The 27,954-nt window shown below is 44.2% G+C and overlaps 1 protein-coding gene across 3 annotated transcripts; it reads right to left on the bottom strand.

Moving 5' to 3' along the window:
• Window positions 1-111: 111 nt before the first annotated feature.
• SH3GLB2 (SH3 domain containing GRB2 like, endophilin B2) lies at window positions 112-27,199 on the bottom strand. 3 transcript variants are annotated; one of them, XM_075259962.1, is made up of 12 exons: window positions 27,044-27,199; window positions 16,636-16,777; window positions 16,413-16,541; window positions 15,127-15,260; window positions 14,444-14,536; window positions 14,005-14,016; window positions 10,106-10,168; window positions 8,027-8,050; window positions 4,164-4,253; window positions 2,798-2,898; window positions 438-663; window positions 112-354 (listed from the first exon to the last, which is right to left on the bottom strand). In XM_075259962.1, the coding sequence occupies exons 1-12, from the start codon at window positions 27,104-27,106 to the stop codon at window positions 247-249; spliced, it is 1,185 nt and encodes a 394-aa protein (XP_075116063.1). In that variant the 5' UTR covers window positions 27,107-27,199; the 3' UTR covers window positions 112-246. The 3 variants fall into 3 exon arrangements, with proteins under 3 accessions (XP_075116063.1, XP_075116064.1, XP_075116066.1); XM_075259963.1 differs by lacking the exon at window positions 14,005-14,016; XM_075259965.1 differs by lacking the exons at window positions 8,027-8,050; window positions 10,106-10,168; window positions 14,005-14,016.
• Window positions 27,200-27,954: the final 755 nt, after the last annotated feature.

Raw genomic sequence — 27,954 nt, 5'->3', positions numbered from 1 at the left:
CTGTGCTGCTCCCTCAACGGCAGAATTGTAATGACACATTGAGCAGTGGTGCTTAACCTCTTATGTGCTGGAAAGGATTATCAACATTGGAGGCCGATCAAACACAGTAAAGGGGTCTGGTGGAGAAAGGATCTGCAAGGACAGACAAGGGGGATACTGAAGAAGCAACAGCAGCCTCCAAGCAATGAAACAGCCCCAAGGGGCAATTGGCTTGTTGAGAGATTCTGCACAGCGGTCACCTTCGGTCTAACTGAGGAGTTCCAGGTATGTAACAGGGACTTTGCCTTTCTGGTTCCCTCGCTCTCCGATGAGCCAGTCTGGGTCCATGCCAGGGAGACTGTATACTGTGATCAACTGCGGGGGGAAAGGAAATGGCTAACTACAAGAAATTCTAAAGTATATGACCTGAAACTTCATGTTCAGCAACCTCAGCTCACCTCATCGGCCATAAGACTAAGCTCAGTGCTGTCTGCTGCCTGGTAGTCGTATAGCACTCTTGCTTTTCGTGTGCCACTCGCAGGCGGTTTGACGTCTGCAGGATTCAGTGTTCCATCTGCAGGGTTGGGACTTACGGCCTGGAGCAAGGGTAGTGTGGCGGCTGGAGGGGACGTGCTGAGAGGTGGGGAAGTGGCCTCTGCATTCCCCACAAATGTTGAAGGAAACCTGTTGAAAGATAAAAGGTAGGTCCTAACTATTCACTTGATGCTAAATATTTCTGCTGTGTATTCACTAACAAAAACAGCACTGTTTGGTGTACATTGTGCAGAAACTACCAATCTTTTTCTTTCTATTTTTGACCCAGTTTACATACTTAACCAACTTACTGGCATATTTATTAAGTTATGTGCTCTGTACAGAAGTACTGGCCACCTCTCCTCCACAAAATTTTTCCTATATGAATAGAAGGGGGGGGGGGTCACACTCATAATGCAGTTCTATGGGAATCAAACCAAGGCGTTAATAGATTTATTTGTATTGTGGGCTTATCCTCCTCTTTGTACACCATGATATGTATCATTGCTCCAGAGGATAGAGCATATAACTTCACCGTAAACATGCCAGTACATTACAGCTCATACAGGCTTATTTTCAATGGAGGAGGCAATTATTGTGTTTTTTTTCTCTCTAACAAATGCTTTAAAGGTGTTTTCAGGGCTTATAGTACCAATGGCCTTTCCTTTGGTCAGGTCATCAATTGAAAATACATGGGGTGTCTGACGATTTGCTGTTTGCAGTGCTACACGAGGTTACGGGTCACTTGACATAACATACATTGGTCACATGGGCCAAGCATAACCACTATACTGTGTACGGTGCTATTTTGTTTTCAGGGAAGAGATGGCAATCTGAATGGCATAGTCTCTTTAAATAGCTGAGCAGTGGGGAATAGGTCATCAATCTTATAACCCCTTTAAAGCTGAGGCCACAGGGGGAAGGGACACTGTCCAGTATAGAAATCAACTCAGGAGAGATTTTATCAAATCCCATTTAGATGCAATAATAAAAATCCATAGTGAACACTGACCGGTCTTTAGCTTGGAACGTGTCAGTTTCTGCTCCTAGTTTTCCCTCTGTTTTCACAATGCAAATGTTGAAAGCAGCAGAAAAAGCTACAGCGACTCCTACAGGGACGGTTTCATGCAAACATGAGTCCTCCCGTGTGCCTCACTGATAATCAAAACCTCCACACATCCTTAGAATGAAGGGGCCGTGGGAGTTGTGGTTTACTCTAAAATGGCGCCACTTCAGGGTCTGCAAAACAGCGCAGCCTTTATAACCTGGGTTGGTCCCCTGATCTTCACATTACAGCCTGACAACATGTCATCACTACGTCTGCCTGATATTACCCTCTGGTCACATGATGTTACTAATGCCACACGTGGACAGGCTCGTCTTCTACAATACATAGGTACGTGAAGGAGGACAGCCTATAGAGTATAAAATACTTACACCTCACCCCGGGAACTGGCAGCATAGATGAAAGAGAGAAAGATTACTGACAACATGGTCACTGAGATTTAAGACGCTAATCTGCCCACAGGTCCTTAGGATTTAAGCTGGACATACACAGACTCCATTGACCAAAACGGATGACTTTATGGCCAGCCAAAAAACGTGCAGGTATTAAAAGCTTACAGGGCAAGTTCACAAGGAGTTTTTTCACAGGAGGATGTTAAGGCAGAATCCATCCCTGACCCTCCAATTAAAGCTCTATTATAAATACACATCTCCATTCTAATAGGATGGAGATGTGATCAATGGACATGGTATCACTATCTGAGAAGCAGTACGCAGCCATGTTTTCGAGTCGTGCACAATCCCTTTAAGACATTCAATACTTGATGACAAATACATAACGTGCTAGCAAAATCTCTGCCAGGTTGCAATTTACATTGCAACCACTGGGTGGCCACATACACATATAGCATCAACATCTCCAATCCTGGCAAATAAATGGTATTTGTATAAGGCACATTATATGATTTTCCGACTTTCTGTAAGATCTCCGTTTGCTGTCATGTAATAGACATCACTGGACACTGGTTCCTTTTGTGAGACAGCAAGCAGAGATCTTGAAAACGGTTGCAAAAATATGGAGGCTTGCATAACCCGTCTTGTACATAGAATATAACAAAGATATCTATTTTCAGGGAGATGCACAGTGTTGCCACATACAGTATTAAATCAATGGGGATGACAAACACTCCCATACTGCAGGCTCCCCCTAGTGGTGCCTGATAGTAGTCCATAGTACATAATAACAACCAAACCTGACCCCATGTCCCTTGTCACATACCTGCCCAGCTGTTTCTGCAGGTCCACCATGTACTGGTAGCATTGAGCATAGTATGTGGCCTGGGCCTCTGCAAACTCATGCAGGCAGCGGAGATGATTGACCTGTGGAAGACAAGGCCGGTGACATGAGGCTCTTTTTCCAGGATATAGTTTCGTATGTCATGGCTGAAACCACTTTGTATGACAAACGTCTCTTAGTTGTTTACTGAGGAGTGACCGACCACAGATCTCAGGATTAACCATTCACTAACTAGGTTGATCAGTCTGTAATCTTGTCCAATGCATTAGTTCTACAAGGATCCATTTATTATGCGCACTGGTCACATTTGGAACTGCTGCTTTAGAGAGAGGATATACATTTTGGGAAATAATATGATAAAAGAGCTCTGAACTGGGTCTGACAACAGGCTTGCTGACTGTTTCCCATATGACAACCAGCAGAATTCTAAATGCAGCTCTGAAGTATATAATATAGACTGACCTAAGCTCAGTAGAAGTCATGCAAAGTCTACAAAGTGACTCAACTGAATATGGATTTATTTACATAAATAAAGGTGAACATGGCCTATAAAGGGGTAATAATTGACTACCTGTCCTTAGGGTACGTTAGCAACTGAAGATCAGCATGGAGTCCAATACCCAGGCCCCCTGGATGATCAGCTGAAGAGGCTGCAGCGTTTCGATGAGCACTGCGGCCTCTTTACTTCATTGCAAGCACACAGTTCTACATTGTATAGTGGCTTTGTTTGGTATTGCAGCTCAGCTCTTTCACTTGAATGGGACTGAGCCGCAAATAGGCCACATGACTGAAAAATATGACGTCACATGGCCTGTGAAGTGGACTCAGCACTGTCAGGGAGCTTCACGGGGATCCAAGGTGTCAGGTCATCAGTTTAAGATTGGGGAGGGGGGGACCTGTCGTAAGAATACGTCAACTAACAAAACCAGAAAACTTCTTTAACTCCATAAATAAACTGAAACTGTACATGAAGGTGAACAAACCCGTCAGTATCTGCTAAGTACTCCCCTTCCTTGGATGTATTTCAGCTCACTTTCATTGGGGCTGTGATCTGTGACTACAATGTAGTTACAGCATCAGTAGAGAGTCTGAGGTAGTCTGGGACACACCCCCATCTCCTAATTGGCTCAGGCTACTGTTCCCTCCCACTGCAGCTCCTGATTGGCTGATGTGTATAAACACAAGTCTATCACAGGCTCAGCAGGACATCTGTGCATGAAGAGGAAATTTCCAGCAAAGTTATGTTTGTTATTTTTATATTTAACACCAATTTATTACCTTGAAAAAAGATCAGGGTCTATCTATGTTATAAGGGGGTTCCTTAGTCTGTCAGACTACATAGACTCACGTGAGTGCTGCTGATCCCTTCTAGGAGCAGTCTGGTCACTTCCGCCTGCCGATCAAACTCCGTCTGAGCCACCCTCAGCTCATGCTCCGCCTGCAAGAGAAATCCAATCACCTCCACATTAACCGGCGCACACTGCGACCACCCTGTAGATACCTTCTTGAGCTCAGGCACGTAAGTTACCAGCGGGGCCAATATATATGTAATAAGGGGAGAATCGCACAAATAGCAATTCCTGAACACAGTCATCAACTGCAAATGTCCAGCAGAATGATGTTACTAGGGAATTACTATAAAGAGGACCTTTCACCAACGCTACATCTTTGCAATCTTCAATAATAGCCATTCCACTGATTCTTGCGCAGTTGGAATTTTTTTCTCTAGCCCTCACTGTGGTTTAGCAATCTGTGCATTTAGTTTCATCAGAAAATGGGTGGTCCTAGACTACCTGCTCTGGCCTAGTTCCGCCCACCCGGCAGTAGAGAGCCTAGTCTGCATATTGGGTGCTGAAAATAACCATTGATTACTCAGGAACGGTGGGGGCTAGAGAAAAAATTCCAATTACGCCAAAATTAGTGGAGCAGAAACTACTGAAGAAGGCAAATGGATGAAGATTTTAATACATTTGTAAAAGTAATTTCTGGATTAGGGGTCTGGGTTTTTTTTATACAGTGCTCCAAATCACATACATAGATATTCTGTCTGCTTCAAACCACCACTAGGGGAACATACTGTAAATTATTATTAAATCAAATCTAAAAGTATGCAGTAAACTCTCTGTAATGGTGGCTCAGTGAATCAGAGATTATTAAAGGGGTTTTCTCCACTTATTCCCTATCCTGGAAGGGTTGCTCAGTCATCAGGAGTATGGAGGCCTCCACGTTTCTCCTAAGTGCTCCATTGAGGGGGAAAGGGGGAAAGTGAATACGTAGCTACCATTGCATTTACTTCCAAGGGACTCATGGAAATTGCAGTCCCAAAGAAGTGAAGGCAAAGCACGCATGCCACCTCTCCATTCACATGGAGCGTTTATTTGTAATCGTTTGGGGGAGGGGGGGATTTGTTGGGGTTGGATCCCCAAAAAGTGTCTATAGTAGAACTTATAATTCTAGGTCTATGTAGGAGATTTTTGAAGAACAGAGTGCAGCAGTTCGAGGGTGGACTGTCAATATAAGGTGACTCTAAAAGGTGTCTTAAAGGGGTTCCAGGGATTATGATATTGAGCACCACTTCAGGCCTGTGAAGTCATGCCTAGTGGTCACATGGACATGCTGCAGCTTTGTCCCATTCAAATAAATGGGACAAACCTGTAATACCAAGTGTAGTCACAGCACAATATATGGTGCTGTGCTTGGTAAATAGTGAGGAGGCCACAGCAATCAATATCATAGTCCCGGACAAATCCCTTTAAGGCACATATCACCTAGATGGACTATGTGCATGGTAAATAGCCTGGGCAGATAATCCTGCTGTGTGTGACACGGCTGTAACATACTCTGGCGATTCCAATATGTCCTCCATAGGCCGATAGCCAAGTATTAACATGTGGACAGAGGGCTGCTTAACATAATATAACATAAATGACAATAAATGCACAGTGTCGGCCGCCATTTTGTGGATGTCTACAACAATAGATAATACCATGGACTTGTAACATGCCTGAGGTAGGAGGTACCAGGTGCCTCAGGGATGTTACAGCCCCTTGGTAAGGAAATGGATCCCTCTAGTGTATCCAGACAGAACAAATAATTTGGTATTTTGGCACATGTGTAGCCAAAACTTTGATGGTTCTCCATTAGGGTGACCTGACATTACCCAATATTGTATGATCTTTGGGCTTCACGCTCCAGATCATGACACCCTCACTGGGCGTAAAGTGGCTTCATAATGTATCCCGTCCACGTGACAAGACCCATAAACGGGCACCTAATGGATGGATGTGGTAACACTTAAGGATGCCATGATCTAGAGACAAAAAGAGGCCCCAAATCTAGTAGATGGGCCTTATTCTTTCCAATTAAAAGGACATATATTGTATTACATACACGCAGTTTCCAACTATAAGGCTCACTGCTAGTATACCGTATATCTGAGTCTAATGTGAGGGAGGGGGTTTGTTACTCTGGTTGGAGGTCATTGTATGCAGTGAGTCTTATAGTACGAAAACTATGGATGCACAGTGCAGGCGGACAAAAAAATTATCCATAGTCCCTCGCTAGAAGCCAGTGACCGCGTCCTTCAGCGACATCACTGGTGTCTAGGGGGCTAATGTAAAGGTGGTCTTCAACATTGCTGCCCCTGCTCTGTGTAGGTGACAGGGAGGTACAAGAGACCTGGTGACACAAGAGAAACAGAATGTATGGCTGGATATGGTCACATGAAGCCTCAGAGATAGAAGCGCCCATCCCTATGGATGAGTACGTGCATCCTGCTGACGGTGGAGAGGATCATGCTGGGAGGGAAGCGGCAACCAACAAAACGAGAAACGGAGAAGGTTAACGGCAAACAAACAAGTGGCGCCTGCAGCAGTCCTATATCTGGATATATATATATATATGTTTTCTACATATTACACCTACCCTCAGATATCAGAATGTAGGCCTCACAAGAAGATCAGCAAGACATCTCCAACCTGCTCCTCAGGAAAGTCCACACTACAGAGTGTGCTGGTGACAGGAGGGCGGGCTATAGGGCGTACAATACCTATGTATATCTTATATGTATGGGGGGGGGGGGGGGGCTCTTATATAAAAACCCAGCACCAGATAAAGAATGGTCCCCTAGTGTCAGAGGAACATAGATGCCAGGAGGAGGCCTCCTGTGATGGCTACATATTCACCGCCATACCATAGACAATATCAGATGAGGGCCATATCTGGTATTGCTGGAGCCTCACGCAAAGTTATGTCTTGAGACCCCCCTAATACTGCACACTCAGTACCCCAATACATAGTATAACACTCCCTCAGTGCTCCCACACACAACATACGGTCTCCTATTAAAGGGGTTTTACTATGTAAAATCTATGGAGCAGTGTCTGACTGCTGAGACCCCCACCAATCCTTACAACTGGGGGCTATTACCCAAGCTGTGCTTTCAGCCTGACCGCAGCCAGGCGATATCTAGACGTGACTGATGGCAGATGCAATCTGTCCCCAAATCTGACTTAAAAAGCCAGTAACCTGCTACTTTGTGACTACAGTTTAGTTACCGTGCCTATTGGGAGTGTGAGGTAGTCTAAGACCCACCCCCTTTTTCATCATTTGTTGAGACTGCACCCGCCTGAACCCATCATGAGACAGGGTGTATCTTAGACTACCTCAGACTTCCAATAGGCACAGTAACTAAACTGTAGTCACAGATCATGTGCCTGTGATCTGTGTCTTAAAGGGCCACTAACCTACCTGTGATTGGTGACTTAGAGGGCCACTACCTGGAAATGGTACTTTGAGTTAAAAAGTGAGCTTCTAACATTATTCACACATAAGTATGGACATTCTCAGAACAGGATATACATAGGATCCAGTACTGACCCTACAGGCAGTAAACTTTTTAAATTGGACTTATATGTATCTGCTCCAACTCCCAATGAAATGAATGGGAGGTATTTTTTGAGACCGATTTTGAGGTGGATTCCGTCTCAAAGTCCACCTACAAAAAACTATGTGTGTACAAACCCCAAGAATGCCAGAGGCCCAACGTCTTAGTCAGAAATGTAGTCAGGCTCTGGGGTTTGGTCCTGTGGACCGTGTAGTGATGGACTTTTCTGAGAACACAGAAAAAGAGATCTTGCTTTAATTATGAAACACTTTCAGAGGAGAACAGGGCACAACATTAGTCCTCTGCGTAGTCTTGGGTGCGCTTACCTTGTCCACCTCGTCACTCCAGAGCTGCGGTCACAGAGTAACAGGAGAGATGAGTCTGAGATACGTCATAGGCACTCAACAAAACACAACAGCCAGTGAAGTTTCACAGATGGGAAGGAAAGGGAAGGGTTAAGTCGGGGCAATGATCAATGGCGTATCATCATATACATAGGTCCTTACTTGGAAGAAGGGGTTTGGGGTGTCCCCAAATACTAAACATTCAATGTCTAACCCATTAAAGAATTTTATTTTTGCCCTTGCCTTTAAGCCAGAAACCCAAAAACAATATGTAGGTAAGTCAGTGCCATCAGGAGAGGACGGCCTAATATTTATTTTCCTTAGATCTTTACTTTTTAGCCCATCTCCAGGGATGTGATCTGTAACTACACTGTCCATAGGGAGTCTGAGGTTGTCTAAGACACCCTCCTTTTATCATCATTGGTTCAGGCTCAAGCAGAGCAGCAGCCTGAACCTATCATGAGGCAGGGGGTAGCCTAGCTGATTTTGTCACTGATTTTTCAGCGTCGCTTTTTTTGGACACTGTTTTTTGCATTGGACGCTGTTTTTGCCACTGTTTTTGCCGCTTTTTCAGTCGCTGTTTTTTTTAAGCTTTTTTTTTTGCATTACAAAAAAGTACATGATAAAAAAACCGCTAGCGGTTTCAGTCGCTGTTTTTGCCAAAACAGCTGCAAAAATAAGCGACCAAAAACCGCTAGCGGTTTTTTCAGTGCCCCATAGACTCCTATTCATTTTTTCAGGCGTTAAACGCCTGAAGAAAGGTCATGTTGCTTCTTTTCTGCTAGCAAAAAAAGCTAGCAATAAAAAAAGCTAGCAGAAAAAAAAAGCTAGCAATTCACATAGGGCTTTTATGGAGGCTGATTTGGCCGCGAAATCAGCTGTCAAAATCAGCGTCCATGTCCCTGTGTGAACTAGCCTTTAGACTATTTCAGACTCCATGTAGGCACCGTAGCTAAACCATAGTCACATCACATACCTGTTCTATGGAAACCAAACTCAAAAGCAGCCAAGGAACCAAGCCTAAGGAAAGTTATCATCAAGAGACCTCCATATCATTTTTGAGCTCCTGAATGGACGGTTGCTTTAAGTCCTTCACTATGGAACCATTGTTTTGTCAAGTCTCCATACTGCCCCTAAAGCTAACCCCATAAATAAAACGTGTGTTCACACCAACAGCCTAGGCAATTGTAGCATGGTGAGGTCCAGAAGGTCATAGAATAGAATAACCTGAATAATCACCTATAACTTGTACAACTAAGAGAATGAAGCCCCAAAAAGGACATTGTGGAGATAATTCCACAAAAGCACCAACCCTATAGAGACCCTCCGAATAACCTTCCCCATAAGGACCTAGATAACAGTGGATGGGAGTTGGTGGTAGTGTATGTGTGAAAGGGGTGACTCCACAACACCAAAATGAAATGTTGGACTGACACACGAGACCTTCAATCAACCTGACAACTGAACTTCATACAACTTATAGTCATCTAAGATAACAAGACTATAACCTTACAAGATCATCAACCCTACAGATAAAGATTCCTGAGATGTTCCTCACAACTGACTCAAGACATGGTTTCATGACCTATGACCAAGTGTTTGGACATCATATTGACTCTATGGCCAAGTTATAGCCCTTGAATTAGCCCAACTGGACAGATCTAGGCCTTCTCAATTCTTCTAGTGATACCTGTAGGTCCCACAGCACTACAGATACAAATCAAATTTTTTGAGATCAAAAGTCAACAAGTCAAATATTTTTACCAAAGAGAATTAGGCAACTTATGGCATCTCCAATACTTGGCCTTACTACAGAACTTCATGTCACACATGACCGAATATAGACCATATATATAGAGAACTGTAAAAGGTAGGTGGCGCTTTATATACGGACCTATAGTAAGAGGTAACTAATAGACTACATGTTGTCATACACTATAAGGGACTGTAAGTCACAATAGTACATTGCTATAAGGGCAGGTCACTAGCTAGGCTTGGGGTAGGGGGCAGATAGGAATTAGCAAGGGTCTGAAAAGAGGGAGGGGTTTAGATTGATCTTACCGCTGACGCACTGGCCGACAGTACGTAATTACGAGGTCGGGTCTCCTGAAAATCAGGCAAAGCCTGCGGGGAACAGAGCTCATGTCATGCAGGGAGAACATGAATGTGAAGAACAGAAGCACACAAACCAAAGAAAACAGAAATGAACATGGACGGGTAAGGAGGGGGCAAACAGCAGCAACACCAAGGGGCCCACCCTGGATCCCGATATTGGGATACTTAGAACATTACTGGCTACCTGCTCTGCCTGCTAAAAGATGGCGAATGTCCTTTATAACTATGGAGCACGGAGTGGCTGCTAGAGTTGCTGCCTCCACTACTGCCTTCCATTAAGCCCTATATATATATATATATATATATATATATATATATATATATATATATATCTATCTCACACCCAATGGTCCTCCTCATCCAAATGGTCGTTGAAAAACGTGGCCTCGTTGCCCATAGCAACCAACCAGAGCCTAGCCCATATTTCTATAATTGTATGGAGGCACAGGTTGCTAGGGAAGCTATGCCTAGCAACCAGCACCGAAAAGATTGTGATTAGAACCAAGCTGCCTGACATGACTCAGCAGATTAGTCAGTACAGAGGCGGTGATAAGCTGCTGTCCGCGCTCACCATGCCGCCGCTTATCTCAGGCTGTGCCGAAAATTAAAAAAATTTTTTGTAATAAGTTAACCTGTTTAACCTAAATTCTTACTGTTTGCTGTGGGCAACTCGGCCATTTTCTCTCCAGGTCTCTTGAGATATGGAGGTTCTCTGTGCACAGTGCCTGATGGTGCCTCATGGTGTACTACTAAGATGGAGGCTGCACGTTCTAATTTCGGCCTACAAAATGGACGCTTATTAGGGCCAAATCTCAAGTATTTGACCCTAATGTATATACAATGGCTGGTACATATAAGTTCACGAGTCGCCCATTTCTAAATACGATGTGGCAGTATATAGATTATTTTCATGTGAAAGCCAGGTGAAAACCAGTATGGCGGCCATTACAGCACCTTTTCTATATCAAAGGATCAAATTAGAGAGTTAGAAATGTCAAGCTAGACGAGTTACCTAAAAGAAGATGAAGCGGTTGTATGGTGTGCAGGGAAAAGTAGACATGGCCTTAAGTCATACAATATTAAATAATACCGCTATACAATGCATACGTTATAGCACCATATAGTGTTCAAAAGAGCTAACCGGCTGGTTATCTCATAGGTCTGATCGGTGAGGTTCCCGACCTCACTGATCCCTACCGTCAGGGCACAGCAGCTCATCCAAATGTGTGGTGGAGCCAGGTACTGCAGCTGGTTCTCCTGTTCAGCCCTCTTTAATTAGCAGGCACTGCAGCTGCCCATATGGATGAGAAAAAAATAAAACAGAAGTGACACCCACAGGGCTGGGCAATATGTCACCAAAATATGACTTTTTTTTTTTTTTTTTTAAGTTTCTATGTTAAACTTTTTGATCATTTTTATTAAAAAAAAAAAAAAAAAAAAAAAAGTTTATGGGACTAATTATCTTTCTATTATCACTCTGGCCACTAAGCCCAATAATAGACACTTGGGAATTCTTTAGGGTTTTTTTCTTGCAGCAGTTAACTCATCTACATCACAAAGAGGATTACAATAGAAGATAATACCTCTATAGATAACAGCAGTGACCCATCATTGCACCCACTACTAACCATGGATGATGTCATAACTTATCTACTCTTTCACAAAACTTCTCCATAGACTATCGCTGCCTAGGAATACGACTATGCTGAAAAGCGTATCACTGATTGTTATTAATAGACCGAAGGAGCATGTCAGGAAAGATGGCCGCCCCCATAGTCATGTACAGAAAAAATAAATCTATAATTAGAAGATAAAAAGAGATCAGGAAAAAAAAAGTGATAGATTTCACTGTGAGTGTTTTTTTAAATTTTAAATAAAATAAAAATAGTGACACATTCCTAAAAAAAATACTAATATACTGCTATGGTTGTCACCCAGCTTTCCCAGAAAGAAAATATTCATTCAAAATATTAGCAACAGTTGACGACTCGTGGAATTATATTCTTTGCATTTTTTTAGGTCAAAGTTGTATTTCATTCAAGGTACTATGCCAGTACACATGTAGACTATAAACATGGTACTATGCCAGTATACATGTAGTCTATAGACTTGGTACTATGCCAGTGCACGTGTAGACTATAGACGTGGTACTATGCCAGTATACATGTAGACTATAAACATAGTACTATGCTAGTATACATGTAGGTCTGTAGACGTGGTACTATGCTAGTATACATGTAGACTATAGACGTAGTACTATGCTAGTATACATGTAGACGTAGTACTATGCCAGTATACGTGGAGACTACAGATGTGGGCAATGGCCAGTTGGTTGCTAGGAGTGGCAGCCCAGTTCAGCACAATGGACAGTTTTATCAAATGACACAAATCACAACATCAATCTACTGGGAATGGCTGACTTGTATCTACGGCTAAGGCACATAACCGTTCTGGATGAGGCGGGCGCAGCGGGTGCCCCCCGGGCATCTCCTCCCATATAGAGATTTCCTGTCCGGATAATTAACTCAGATGCAGAACTTCAAAGCACAATGCAGAGAGGCCAGGGACATGCAAGAGCGAGGAGGGGGCACGGCACAGAAGTACAGAAATACTGCCACAGCGGGGAGGAGGTGGGGACCCCAGATCTAATGCCAACCCATCGGGGATTACACAGCAATCTGGCTGCAGGGTATCATCATCATCAGAGGCACAGGGTGCTTGCAGCCTCATGTTTCGGGATTCTTGGGTCAGCTGACCATTCCCAGCTCAGAATAAGATTTGATATTTTAGTGGTGTCCCAATGACAACTTTCCCAACTCTATTCTCCGGCCACTCAGTTGTCACAGGGATACTATATTGGTATATCCTCAGTCGCATAATGGCGGGCATGTTTGGCACTTCCATTTCAGAATATAGGGATGGGATAATGGTGCCCAATATCTACCACCTTGAATTTTATTGTGATCACCAGTTGGCTGTACTAAAATCCAGTCCAGCCATTATGTTGTCAGGACAGACCATGCAGGATTTGGAAGTGATAAGGGGGTAACCAGGGGGTTAGCAGAATGGGAAATTGTACAATGCATACATCAAATATGTCATGTATACAAAGCCGTATGAAATGAGATATAGCCGTGCTGAGTCAGTCTATGCGGCACAGTAGAGCAAGTTATCCCGGTGCCGGTTCAATAATAGATTCAGCTCTGCTACATCTGTATTCAAAAGCCACTCATTGTGCATTAAACAGAGGCCAGATCTGAAAAATCTTTACCAGCCGCAGCCACTCCAAATGACCAGATGGTGTATACTATATTATGTACCATGATGGCTCACTGCATTAAAAGTAATGGAGCAGGCACTATGTCATATGACAAACTCAGCTCTGCTACATCTGTCTAGCCAGTACAAGTAAAAACAAAAAACAAACACAAAAAAAACCTGGTTGAGTCTGCTTATAAGTGGCTCCTGAGTGGAGGACCAGCAGTAATACCCCTGTATATCCTAATAGGACACATAGGGGATATCAGGCCCGCAGTGATATTCCCCTCTGTTCCTAATTTTGTATGCCCTCCATACATCCTATTCATGTGCTTGCCAGGCCTGCAGTGATATTCTTCTGCGTTCCTCATTCAATTTCCCATCATAAAATGACAAAGGTAAACTAGAGGTTCCTAATTTCTACATCACAAAATAACTCTCACATCCTCTACCGCGCCGTGACCCCCCACCTCTACCAGCACTCCGACTAAGTCAGTAACAAGGGCAGTGGACAGTAAAGTTTACAGATGAACAGAAAGAAGCAAAAAGAGGAAATCACAGCAATGACCTCAGCGACAAATACTCACATCGCCCTCGAGCTGAGCAAATCACAAAAAAAAAACACAACAGAAAACAAAAACACCACAAGGTTAGTGAGGGGCAAACAGAACGGAACAAGGGAGGACGTTAATAGCAGCCAAACACCGCACCCCGAAAAGTAGTAGAAAGATGGTGATGGCGGTACAATCAGATCTGGAGTGATCATCTGATGAGATGGGATTAATGAGTCAGTGCTGGTTATAATGGAACAGACGCCATGATATATTATACGAGCTTCACCACCGATATCCTACTAATAATCCCATAAAACCCAAAGGAAAAAAAAAAAAAAAAAAGAAAAAAGTGGTGGAAAATATGAAAGACATGTCAACTGGAAGGAGTATATGGAAAGATAGCTGCCCTCCCCCCTCCCACCATATAGGCATGCACCCCCCATGTAGTGACAGTTATCAGATGGGACATTACCGCGGCTTTTGCCTCCGCTGCTTTAGCTTTCTTCAGTCGTGCTTTACAAGCATCGAGATCCAAGCGGCGGTTCTGTAGGATTCTCCTCTCCTTCTGTAAAAGTTGTGAAAACAAACGAATGTGAATATGTACTCATGAATAATAAAGTGCTAGGAACACTAAAGGGGTTGTCTGAGACCGAGGCATAATGGATATCTACAAGCTAGGTCATCGGTATTAGACTGGACCCGGACCCCACACTGTTCAGAGGATTCGGCCGGAAGTAGCTTGGCTGCTGCTGAAGTAAATAGGAGTGTGGCTGCAGTTCCCACACAATAGTGTACGGCTCCATACAATGTATACAGCTTCCAGCTATAGGGAACTACAGTTCTACTCCAAGGCATTTCAATAGAAGCAGAGCTGTAAGGTACCTTATATACAGCTTCCAGCAGCTGCATCAGCTGATCGGTGTGGGGTCCGGGTGAAGATCTCCTGGCCTGTATCACAGCAGCAACGCTTAGTGAGTGAGGCTGCTGCTGCAAACAGCTGATCTGCAGGGGTCTCGATCTTCAAATAATGACTTATACTAAGGATAGGTAATCAACTGATAAGCCTGGAATACAATCGCCCAGGTCAGCCAGGTAACAGATTCAAGTAGGTCCCTGCAGAGACTAAAGCCCCCCCATCAATGGAAAACAACTTACAGAGATGGTCCTCCAATCTCCCTCCAGAAAGTTGCGAAGAGGAGTCAGGAAGTTGATGGAGGAGGAGTGGATGAAGTCTCGCTCTGCAATGCCCAGACGTTTCTGCGTCTCCCCGACCTTGATGAGTGTCTGCCCTGAGAACATGAGGGAACATTGTACAATTAGGGTGGTGGGACAGGGCTGTTTAGCTGTACACAGAATTAGATTAAAAGCCAGCGAAGCACACGGAGAGAACACAATGCAGTTATGGCAAGGACACGGCCTGCCCACAGGCTCCAATTACAGCCCCATCAGTCGTACCAGCGCCAGGGACTGAACTGGCAGCACGTAGTATGTACGAGAAGAAGACATCTGGGAAATGTGCCCACTGTATATATACGCAGAGACTGGCAGCTCTTTAGTTTCCATCTCAGCTTGTGACGTGAATGAATCAACATTTAGTCAATATAGAACCATTACATTACATTATACTCTATATATACAAGGGGTGTATACAGGGAACATGAAGGGTGCTCCAGGGGAGCAATTACATGGGGTGCAAAGACAAAGGTACTGTAATGGCATCGGGTGTAGAGGGTGGACACAAACCCCTTCCACCTACTGTATCTATACATTGTCAAAGACATTGGAATGGTTCTTTATGTTGACTGTAATCTCCCCCAACACCTCTATACACATGCAAGCTCGGCACGGCCAAGTATGTGATTTCTATGGGGAGTGGGGAGGAAGCTGCAACCAGACACCTCTGTCCCCCCAAAAACAAATAGATCAGACATATAAATATGCAACAGCTTGATCCCAAGTGCTAAGTGTGGTGGGTCCCAAGGATAGGTCATCAATTAATAGGTCTGGAAGACCCCTTTAAGGAGATTTCTCACTTTAAACTTCCTTCGCTAGGACCTTCGCTTTGTATCAGGAGAGTCCTGACTGCTGTCCTCCGAACCATGGCTACATACAGGATGGAGAGTGCTTACACATCAATTCTGTCATTCCCATATACTTCAGCTAAGAGACTGGCATGGTCGCCTCTTTAATGCCATGTAGAATGGGGTTAAGAGGACTTCGGGGTGGGACATCCTACAGTCTATAAAATGTCCAATACATGCAGTTCCCAATTCTGGGACCTGTCTTGAGAACATGGCTCTCCAACATCTGTTCTTTCCACTTCTATGGGTAGCGGCTGCTATTCTTGAGAGGCAAGAGCTGTATCTATTGACATATCATGTGGATATACTATAAACATCCCATATTAAGCTCTTCATTGGCAGTTCTGTCATACAACTCACCATAAGGAGAGCTGGGCCCAAAGTCATTGGCAGCTTCAGTCATGTACTGGCCCAATAGCTCCCCATTCGTCACTCGAGAGGGAATCTTCCGGTCCAATTTTTCATACAAAAACTCTTCTACTCGAGCACCTACAGGAGCAACAATATACACATCTTACTAGAGATTATTCTTCCCGTTTTCTATTATTTCTGTGCATTAAAACTTTTATACACATCTACTCACTGGGGTTCGGTTGCAGGAGGACCTCGGTCTGACGAAGGATCTTCTCGGTCCAGTTTTTTGTACTGTCAGCTCTGGTCAAGAGGTTCTCAAAGTGAGCGTCCAACTCTGTCTTCTCTGCTTGGCCCAATTTCTCCTCTGTGAACTGAAAAAGAAACAGGGCTTGATATACTGTATATGAAAGAGAGAAGCTGAGCTGTGTGATATATATGGGGTTATATGATAGAGGAGAGAAGCTGATCTCTGTGATATATAGGGTTATATGATAGAGGAGAGAAGCTGAGTATATCTCCAAAACAGTACATCTATATATACATACATACCATAGGTTAATGCACACAGTATACATATTCAATTATTTACAGCGTACAACTAAGTACAACAGGAGGACACAGTAAGTGGTTATAACTCCCATCATTGTGCCGATCAATAAGAGCAGTGAGCTTAATAAAATGCAGATTTATCCATCCAGACCATCAATACCATCTGCAATAGAAGCTTTTCATGAAGATTTGCCCCTCTCCCAACAGGTTTATTGTAGTTCCCTATAGTTTAACCATCATCAAACATCTTTTCAGGGAACTCTGCATTGTGCTATCCCTGTGCTACTGCTCCTGGAAATTTATGTATACTTTCACTGCTAGAACCAGTTGGTGTGTGTGTGTGTGGCGGGGGGGTATCTAACACATGACACTGTCCAATCAGTGCTCTCAGTATCAGATTGTGTAAGGACAGATAATGGTATTGCTCAGTTGTCAATTTCTACAAGTATTTCTAGGAGGAATAACAGAGGAACAATATAAAAAGAAAATGCCCTGGGGATGTTATTTCATGGAGAATGCAAATAGTTACTAAAAACAGACATGTCAGGAGAGGCGAGAGCAGGGGTGTAACAAGTAACAGTGATGTCACAGGACAGAGATAATACACACAGTGATGTCACAGTACAGGAATAATACACACAGTGATGTCACAGGAAAGGGATAATACACAGTGATGTCACAGGACAGGGATAATACACAGTGATGTCACAGCACAGGGATAATACACGCAGTGATGTCACAGCACAGGAATAATACACACAGTGATGTCACAGGACAGGGATAATACACAGTGATGTCACAGTACAGGGATAATACACACAGTGATGTCACAGTACAGGGATAATACACAGTGATGTCACAGGACAGGGATAATATACACAGTGATGTCACAGTACAGGGATAATACACACAGTGATGTCACAGGACAGAGATAATACACACAGATGTCGCAGCACAGGGATAATACACACAGTGACGTCACAGTAATGTACATATTGCTCACTATGACAACATAGAACAGAGATAATGCACACATACAAGGATGACTGACATCATAGCATATGAAGAAAGTAACTATTATGTCACATACAGGCATTATGAGGTCACTGTAAAGTTAATGGGGTCACATTCAGTTTTCCACTTCTCCTTAGATTATTATCCATAGTTTTCAGTAATTGCAGCCTGGGCCTCAGTACAAATGGCCCCCTTACTTGTTGGGCCCCAATGAAGCTGCTATATTTGCTACCCTAGAAGTTATACATATGGGAGAGGTTCCCATGATATTGTTTTGTCCATGGCATGTATATTACCCTGCAGGATACGGGCACAGGCTCGGCCTTGCTCCTTGTTCTAGACTTTCACAGTTGATCAGGGAAATCAATTCAGCGTCACAACTGAGTGTCTGCCATCTGCCCACAGGGATAATAGACGTTCTTGTGTCTGGTCACACTGTCAGGATCCTTTGACCTGTTTTCCTGCTGCTGTACAGATAAATAATGCAATATGGTGCACCTGTAGCCCCCGCGCCAAACATCCAGTGGGACCCGGCATCTATTATTCAGCGGAGATAAGGTTTCCAGTGGTCACTTTCATGGAAGAACCACAGAACAACAAACTTGGGGTGGGGGATGGAGACTCCAGCAGAGGAGGAGACCCCAGGGGCAGAGTTATAGTGTATATTCCATATAGTATATGTACACAGGAATACACATCATAATGGAAGATACAGTAGGGCAACCACTGGAGGAAGAACTGCCATTATACAGTACAGACTATTGGCATCAATCGATTCACATCAACATGGACTCCTCAGGAGATTCTTAAGATTCCTGGATAATGTACATTACGGTCTAATAGATATTATATAGACGAGACATAAGTGCATTATTAGCTATACCGAATATGTTTGTGGATAAGTGTTCGATCATTGCTGGGACCCCCAGCAATAATGAGAACGGGGTCCCCGAGAGTCCTGGGTGAACGGAGTAGTGGTGTGCACGTGTGACCACCACTCCATTTACTTGTATGGAACTAGTGGTCATACAGGTGGAGTAGTGATTGGTCCTCCAGTGATCAGATATTATGGAAAACCCCTTTAATATTACCTGGACCCATTGGGGGAGATTTTTTTTTTTTTTTTTTTTTTTTTTTAAATGTAGATTGTGAGCCCCACATAGAGCTCACAATGTACATTTTTCCCTATCAGTATGTCTTTTTTGAAATATGGGATGGAAATCCATGCAAACATGGGGAGAACATACAAACTCCTTGCAGATGTTTTTTTTTTTTTTATGTCCTTGGCGGGATTTGAACACCAGGACTCCAGTGCTGCAAGGCTGCAGTGCTAACCACTGAGCCACCGTGTGGCCCCTGGGGGAGATTTATCAAGACTGACACTTCCTACACCAGTCTTGATCTTCCCTATATAGGAGTCAGATCCACCCAGTTTATTAAAGAGGTTTTTCAGGCTCATTCTTAGGCTTGGCGGGGGTCCCAGGATCAGCTGGTTTAAGAGACCACAGCATTCGGCTGAGCACTACAGCCTTTTCATGGAATACCCGTACATAATATAGTGGCCATGCGTGGTTTTGCAGCTCAGCCCAATTCACTGAATAGAACTGAGGTTAGAACAGACCATATGGCCGATGAATATGACATCAGTTGATAAGTCCCAGGAAACCCCTTTAAGAAGCTCATGCCCTCCTCACATGTGAGACCACTAGGAGTTGGGGTAGATCTGGGCTATATTTTAGGGCAGTTTATGGAGTCAATTCTACTGGGCCTATTTTTTTTTTTTTTCTTAAAATGGCACAATCTTCTCGGAGTCCTCCTTCTTTTCGTGAGCATCTCACCAGCAAGGATGAGAAGTCTATTGTTGTTGCCCATAGCAACACCTGTCGAACACGCTGCCGAATGACCAGTGGATTTACATACAGATGAGTTTGCTGTAAGTAAATGAGGCTTATTCACAATTTTTCCGTGCGGAATCCACAGCAATAATAAACATGATGTGGAGCGCGTTCCTTCTTCTGCGCAGACTCTTCCTCATTCACTTACATTATTGGTAATGTCAGGATGTAGGTGAAAATGTAAAATCCTTAACTCGTAACCACAGCCGTAAACAAAATGTGCTCGCCAGTGAAATCGCAGCAGGGCGACTATAATCAGCCTTATATATAAGAGCAGATAGATTCCCGGCTTCGAGGGCTTATCCACCTCCACACAACGGCTCCTCCGAGCCTCTACTAACCCTTCTTTCACCTGGCAACACAAGCCGAAAGAAAGAGATTAAGGAGACTTATGTCACATAGCCGGAATTTCTGAGCAACTTGGAAAGCGTCCTGGGCAACACGCTGGGGGTTGTTGTTACAGAAATGAGAAGTGTCGGCTGGAAAGTGATGATATGAAGTGCGACGAACAAATGCCTGGAAGGACGGCGAGATAAATGCAACGCTAGCCTAGTAATGGTTGGACTCCAATCCCATCACTCACTTTTGCGGTGACCCCCACCATGCCAAATCCGCCACGGAAATCATCCTGCCGTTGGCATAAAGACTTCTTACTTCCATTCACTGCAATGGGAGGTTGTGGTGGAATTTGAATAGGAGTAGGCAGGATTTCCAAACATGAGGACACGGAGACAGTGATCACTTTGTGCTGGATCAGTAGATGGACACACTTATGTACCCTCGTAGCCAGGGTTATGCTCTTTGTCCACAATATATTTAGTGGGCAGTTGCCTCCACCCGACACTGGCTGGAAACAGCTGGACACCGTCAGCATCAATTTCCATCTCCCCTGGCAGAAGTGACCCTAGACTGATCACGCCAAATAGAGAAAGCGCACCGTGGCGGCCATATAATGAATCAGCATTAAGCTGCCCATATGTAGCTGCCTGAGAGCAAGCGAGTGGTAAGTACATGGCAGGACAAGATGGTGGAGGCCTTGTTGTGACTACTGGGAGGAGAGGCCTACTGCAACTAGTGCAGAGAGGAATTCTAGAGTGTTTCTTTAAGTTACATGTAACTTAACCCATACAACCCTGATTGCAGTGCAGACCACACCTATATATAAAAAATTTTTATCTAACACCTCAGCTCTTTTTTTTTCTAAATTATAGCTAGGGGCATTTCAACAATGTTTTACCCCCAGGCTCACCCTAAATGTACGCCTGTCTCTGAATGGAAACCTTATGAATCCATCAGCCGGACATCATGGCATAGACACGAAGAATATGAGCTCACGTAATTGACTACTGTATACCAATACCCTGTCTTATAAAAGTCACTATAGGTTCACAAGTGGGGTTTTTGGGGGGCGAATAGTTAAAATTCTAATGAATGATTTCTCAGTCATGTCCTTTTCTGGGAAAGCTGAGCAAAGCCCAGTATGAGCCCCCATCTTAGCGCCATCAAGGGTCACCAAGCCTTAAGGCTGAGGCTACATGTTGCAGAAAAACTGCACTCTCACTGGGGTCCCCCATTGTTACGCAGCCGCAGTAGTGACTATTTTTTGCGAGCCGAGGCATGAAGTAAAGACCAGTGAGGACCAAGTAAGCATCCAAATGGGAGCAGAAGACGACTGGTGGAATAAGGATGGCTTTTATTTTATAGGGTTGTGGAGTTGAGCCACTATCAGGTGTAGTCGTAGTCAGAAAAAGCTGAAAATAATAGTGGAGTCATGGTATGATCCACTGACTCTATAGCCCTACTTTTTACTCTAACCTCTTTCCAAAAATTTTTCACACCCTCTCAAATAGAGTGAGCATCTTCTGTAGAAATCAGCAAGCTGTGGTAAGAGCTGCGGCGTTCCCAAGTTATCCGAGCAAAGCCCATAGCCGCTTCTGCATAACAGTAAATTCGCCAATTGGGGAATGTGAGGCCTCCCAGGGGAGACATTTGCAATAATTGGAATACAAAGCTTTGTACGGGAGCGAGTACATCACCGCTTCCCTTCATTACAGCTTGGTATATAAAATGTTACCCTTTATAACATAGAATGTGTAGAAAGTTCCGGAAGAAAAGGTTTTGGCTCTTTAAGACGCCATCATCACATACCAGTCGGAGTGTTCTCACATAAATCCTTCCGTGACCCATAACACAAATACCAGCACTGCCATATTTTCCAAGGTTTAAGCTTCTAGAAATGAAAAGTATATGACGTGTGACTCACTAAAAGCTCCCACCGCACCGCAGATCATCATAAGGAGCACATCAATTATTTGTCAGCCATTACGTGGACACACGGCGTTATATCACATTAAGAAACGCCATTTTAACAATAGTTGTACTAAATAATTGGTGGTATAGCAGAAAAAAAAACTGCAAAAATCATCAAAAACCTACAAACATAACTCTCACAAGCCAAAAGGTCAGAAAACAGGTCCATGTGTGTCCCAATAGATTAGTAGACCTCCCGCCCTACAGTGCTATAGAAGGCGGAGCAATGCGAGGAGCAAATGGGCTCATAAATGGCTACGGCCCATCCCAGAAATTGTTCCCCACCGTTGTGTCTATACTGGAGACCATGGTGGATGTCAGGGGCAGCTTATATACCTGTGGAATAGGGGTCATAGGGAATGTAATCCTTAGACTGGATTGACGCATCACAGCTGTTTTCCAATCTAACATCTGTGAGACATAATTGTATAGGGGTCTATTCACATGACTAGCTTTATGTCAGCCAAAACGGATTAAGGGTGCATTCACACTGAGTAAACGCTAGCTTATTCTGAACGTAAAACACGTTCAGAATAAGCGGCGTCTAAAGCAGCTCCATTCATTTCTATGGGAGCGGGGATACGAGCGCTCCCCATAGAAATGAATGGGCTGCTTCTTTCACTCCGTGCAGTCCCATTGAAGTGAATGGGGAGTGCCGGCGTGTACGCTCCGGCATGAGCAGAGCTTGCCGTATACGCCGGCACTCCCCATTCACTTCAATGGGACTGCACGGAGTGAAAGAAGCAGCCCATTCATTTCTATGGGGAGCGCTCGTATCCCCGCTCCCATAGAAATGAATGGAGCTGCTTTAGACGCCGCTTATTCTGAACGTGTTTTACGTTCAGAATAAGCTAGCGTTTACTCAGTGTGAATTCACCCTAAGATAGAGCCATTTAGTTTTTTTGATGGACTCTTAACATTTACACGTTTTTGGAGCCAACCACGAGACATATTCCAACTCAAAATTTGCTTCAAAAAACAAGTAAAATCTTCCTTGTATTGACTTTATTGGGGTCAGCAGCAGATTTTTCTTTAAACTGGCAGAAAAAAAAAAAAAAGAAGGCTTTAGGAAACAAAATCCCATGTGCTAGGCAAAAATGCGCAAAAAAAAAAAAAAAAAAAAAAGCTACTACAAAAAATTCTTTAAAAATACATTTTTAGAAAGTATCAACATCTGCTCTTCAAAGACCTGGAACATGCTTCTCTGCCTGACGAAAACGGCATGTGAACTTAAGGCTACGTTCACACTACAATTATTGCAGTTGATTGATGAATCCATTGATATCATCCATCATAGGACATTAACAGTAGCAGAGTCTCAGTAGACTTGTCTGTTCCCATTGACTCTAATGTGAACAGTATGGCGGAGGAAAGCTTGATTCATGTTTTTCACATGAAGGAAAATGTGGATGGACACCAGAATGAGCCGGCTCCGTCTGCCTCTGTCATTTAATGTCCGTTGCTCTCATCCTGTGACGGTATAAGAGAGGTATAATAGTAGTGTGATCCCACCCTAGAGGTTACCGTATACCTTAGATAGCTGAATATTCCATCTGCCCCTCCATAAACATTCACGCTTGGATTGGCTTAGCATTCCTGTTGTCTGAATAGTTAGAGGGAAGCCATCACCTTGCATAGGAACATCTCCCTTGAAAACTAAGGATTGGGGCATGTTGAAGTCCAATATGCCTGACCCTTCTTCCCCCAGCTACAGACACCAGCCACAAGCCAGGACACCATCTTATACTTTAGACAGCAGAACTTGTGAAAACTTTCAGGTTTTAGCAGACATTCCTCCACACTGCATACCAAATACAGCGCCAAACACCGTATAGTGGCTGTGCATGGTATTGCAGCCTATCTCCATTCATTTGCATGGGGCTGAGCAGCATGGACTTGAAACCAGTAAACATGATGTCATTGGCTTGAGAAAAAGCAAAAAAAGCTGAAACAGTTGAACAGAGGAGAAGGGGGCGCTGAGTGTCAGACTCCCACCACTCTAATCCGTAGGGGAAAGGTCATCAATATCATAGGCTTGGAAAGCCACAGGGCACATGGAGTGAAACGGAGCTAAAAGATACTGCAGAACAAAAGATGCAGTGAAAATGCAGCAGAAAACACAATCCCAAAAACCATTGCATTTTCTGGCACAGAAAGCTTACATGGCAGCACACATTTGGTGCAAGGCGCTTTGTGTACTACAGTCCCCATTCTGCGCCTTGCTCGCCATGGGTGATTGTGGGCGGAACAGGACAAGGATGTCTCGGCCCGACACATTCAACTAACATTTCATAAAAATCCAAAAATGCTGTGTTTCTGCAATGTGTAGCCTCATTCTTAAAGAGATATTCCGGCCACTGGGGGGGGGGGGGGAGGATCTGAGAGATGGGACGAGTCCTCCAGTGCCATAGACCTTGAGTAGATGGGTAGTCGACATGCTGGACCGCCACTCCACTCAAACTCTCCCTAGGTGCAGACTTGTAGCTGAGGTGAACGGGGTGGACAGGTGATAAAGGGGTGTGCAGAGAACCCAAACATTTTTCCAACAAAAAAGGAAATAAAAACTCAACAGCTCACCAAATTGTGAAACGATCCCATATAAACAGATGCACAGAAATTGAAGCTCAGGACCGCAGCACTCATGGCATGAGTAAGGGATGTACGCTCCCGAAACGCGTAGGCTGCTGTGAACTATGCCGTTGTACACACATGTATTTTAAATTTCTAGCAATAAAAGCTATGTTTTATTAGAACTAATCTGTGCTTTTGGAGGGATTTTTCCAACAAAGATGCTGTTGTGAATTGCCGCTTAGGTAGCCATCATGTTATAAAGTGCCTACAAAGCAGGATGACCATGATCAACACATCAGCACCAAAAAGTTCACCAGACACAAGGCTGCAGAGGACCATGTGACCACAACAGAGCCATCGACACCTCGCTAGATAGAGCGCTGCTGGAATTAACAGGCCTAGAGCCATTAATATTTCAAGGCTTCGGCCTCCTCTCGAGGATCCTTCTTCCACCCCCGTATGACAGACAGATCTTGTCGATAAACAGCGGCACGCATATTATTAGTTAACTCAAAACATCTATAAGTTTGGCGCTCACCTGCGGCCACAGCTCAATGAGCAGGGCATTGTCATTATAGAGAAACCCAAGGGAGTGTGACTGTCACAAGACAGCTGCGGCTAGCTCAGCCTTAACCCCTTCAGCAGTGTCCACTGTGACAAAGTTAGAGATACACCACAAAGCGTGTGGACAACTATAATGCAGCCCTCTCCCTGCACTAGTTCCCCATTTTTACCAAGAGTCTTCCACTTTCTGGATATAGCAGCAGCCTATGCTATGGGGAGATGACAGCACATGGTTTACTTCCTCTACCCCGCAGGAGCAGTTTGTGACCACTTCTGCTGGGAGAGATGAAGTTGGATACGGTCAATGGGTGCTGAATACATAATGCTCAGGGAGCCAAACCTCAGACAGGACTGGTTTTATATCATCACGATGCGATAATTTGTACAGCCATGGTCTGATTCCTCTGCCGTGCAGGAGCAGTCTGTGACCACTTCTGCTGCGAGAGATGATGTTTAGTAAGTTGGTGTTTAATGCATCAAGTGCAGGGAGCAAAACCTTAGACAGGGCTGATTTTATTTGGTCGCGGCACCAGGTTTTGTATGGTCATGTTTTGCTTCCTCTGCCCAGTAGTCTGTGACCGCTTCTGCTGGGAGAGAAGGATTCTGGTAAGGTGAGAGACCACACAATGCACAAGAACAAAACTTTATATAGGGGATTTTTTTTTTTTTTTTATCACCATGGCACCAGGTTTAGTTCAGCCCTGTACTGAATGTTTTTTCATTTGGCCAGTGGGGTAACTAGGAATGGCAGGGCCCTGTGGCGACTGCCGCCGGGCCCCCTGATGTCTTCTGGGAGCCACTACTGCCACTGTCCTGGTAGTTACACCCCTCAACAATATTTTCTGTAGTTGGTCCAAGGGATAAATATAGGATTTCTGGCCTAAAGGACATCAGGGATGGCCACAGAAGTCCATGACTCATGCATCAACCATCTTATATATACAGTATGTATACAATTGTATTAACCCTTGTTTGTACAGTATTAGAAAACAACATGGAGTGATCCTTTAAGCAACAGCAGAACAGCTAAAGCTACTATCCCTGAAGCAATGACATCATCGGTCATATATGAGTTTTACACTATAAACGTATTGAAGAAGCGTCTGTTTGTCGAGATGTGCTGAGCCAGGACATTGACAGAATGCACAACTTACCCTATTTATTGTTGGCGTCCCCTATAATAGTGAAGAGTGGGATCTTGCTGATCCCCCAAAATCCATACTAATGCCCATTGACTTTAATGAGGGGGTGTTGGGTCAGCTAGCGTGGAGCTGTACCACAACGACCCAGTGATACGTAGGCATTTTGACCCCACAATATACTTATCTATAGGGTGCCATAACTTGGGTACACCCATCCCTTTGCACAGACCTGAATGACGCAGCCAGGGTCACCATGCAGGTACTGATCCTTACCGGGGAGGTGTGCAAAAAAATGCAGTGTACAATATGTATTACAATGAAGTTCTGCAGCAGCTGCAGGGCCCAGCAGGCAGAGGCTACCTGTCGTCTGCAGCAATAGCTGCAAGCACAGGGAGAGCAATGGCCGCTGCCTGCAGAGAGGAGACCCATGATCAGCAGGTGGATGAGGCAAGTCTAATGGGAGATGCAGCAAAGATGGAGGGATAAGAAGCGGCAGCAGCTGTCAGAGGATGCTGCAGAGGGGAGGGTGCACAACCTAGGCAGCCAGCTCCCCCTCCACCCCCAAATAAGACATACCCCTGCTGCCACTTACCTGCACAGCCCTGGTGAAGAACACCCCAGCATCAGAAGCCAGCTTCTTCACATTGAAATCCATGGTGTCTGCAGCAGCTCTGCCTCCTGACTGCTAGTAGTCACCAGCTGCCTCTACTCCCAGGTCCTCCCACCCACAGCTCCAGGCCAGACCAGCTCAATCCATCACAGCAGCTGCCAACAGATCACATCCATCCTCTCTGGCATCCACCGCTCCACCTGTTAAAGGGGAAGCGTCATCTATTTACAGTGTGAAAATTGGCTAGAACATTGCCCAGATGTGTCAGATTACTTACTATGGGCAACTGCGACACTTTTTCTTTTCATTTGTTTTTGACAAATCCTCCATAAATGATAGGAATAAAACAAAAAAAAAAATATCAATCGTAATATTAACTAGGGCTACATGGCGGCTTTGACTTCCCGATATTAAGACTGCGATGCCGCGCTATTAATCGCAACTTAAGTAGTGAATGTGATTGAAATGATAGGGGCAAACGGGGCACTAGCGTTTCACAGCATCACTACATTTAGGCTATGGGTACACTGCGATCACCAAAGATCAATGGGTCACCTTGCAATTCCTTCACTCATGTTAGTGAATGGAGTCACATTTGTGACCCCCAGGATCCATGATAGCGACTTCAAATAAAAAGGTCGAGCTATATTTGATTTATAGTCACAATCGCGACACCCTCAGGGTCACAAAGAGACTCCATTCTCTAACATGAGTGAAGAAATAGCAAGACGTCCCGGCAAATCTTTTGGGAGTCGTGACCAAAATCGTTGTGTAGTTGAAGCGTAAATGGCGGCAAACTCTACGCCAGCCAATAGCAAAACTCAATGAAAATGACACCTTTTCTCACCAAGGGACTGAAAGTGTAGGGAGCGTTTCGGAGTAGGGAAGTTAGC

Source organism: Leptodactylus fuscus, chromosome 11 (assembly GCF_031893055.1).
Source record: "Leptodactylus fuscus isolate aLepFus1 chromosome 11, aLepFus1.hap2, whole genome shotgun sequence".
In the NCBI taxonomy this organism is placed as follows: Eukaryota; Metazoa; Chordata; class Amphibia; order Anura; family Leptodactylidae; genus Leptodactylus; species Leptodactylus fuscus.
The sequence above is the reverse complement of the archived record's forward strand: the minus strand, read 5'-3'. Positions and strand labels throughout refer to the sequence as shown.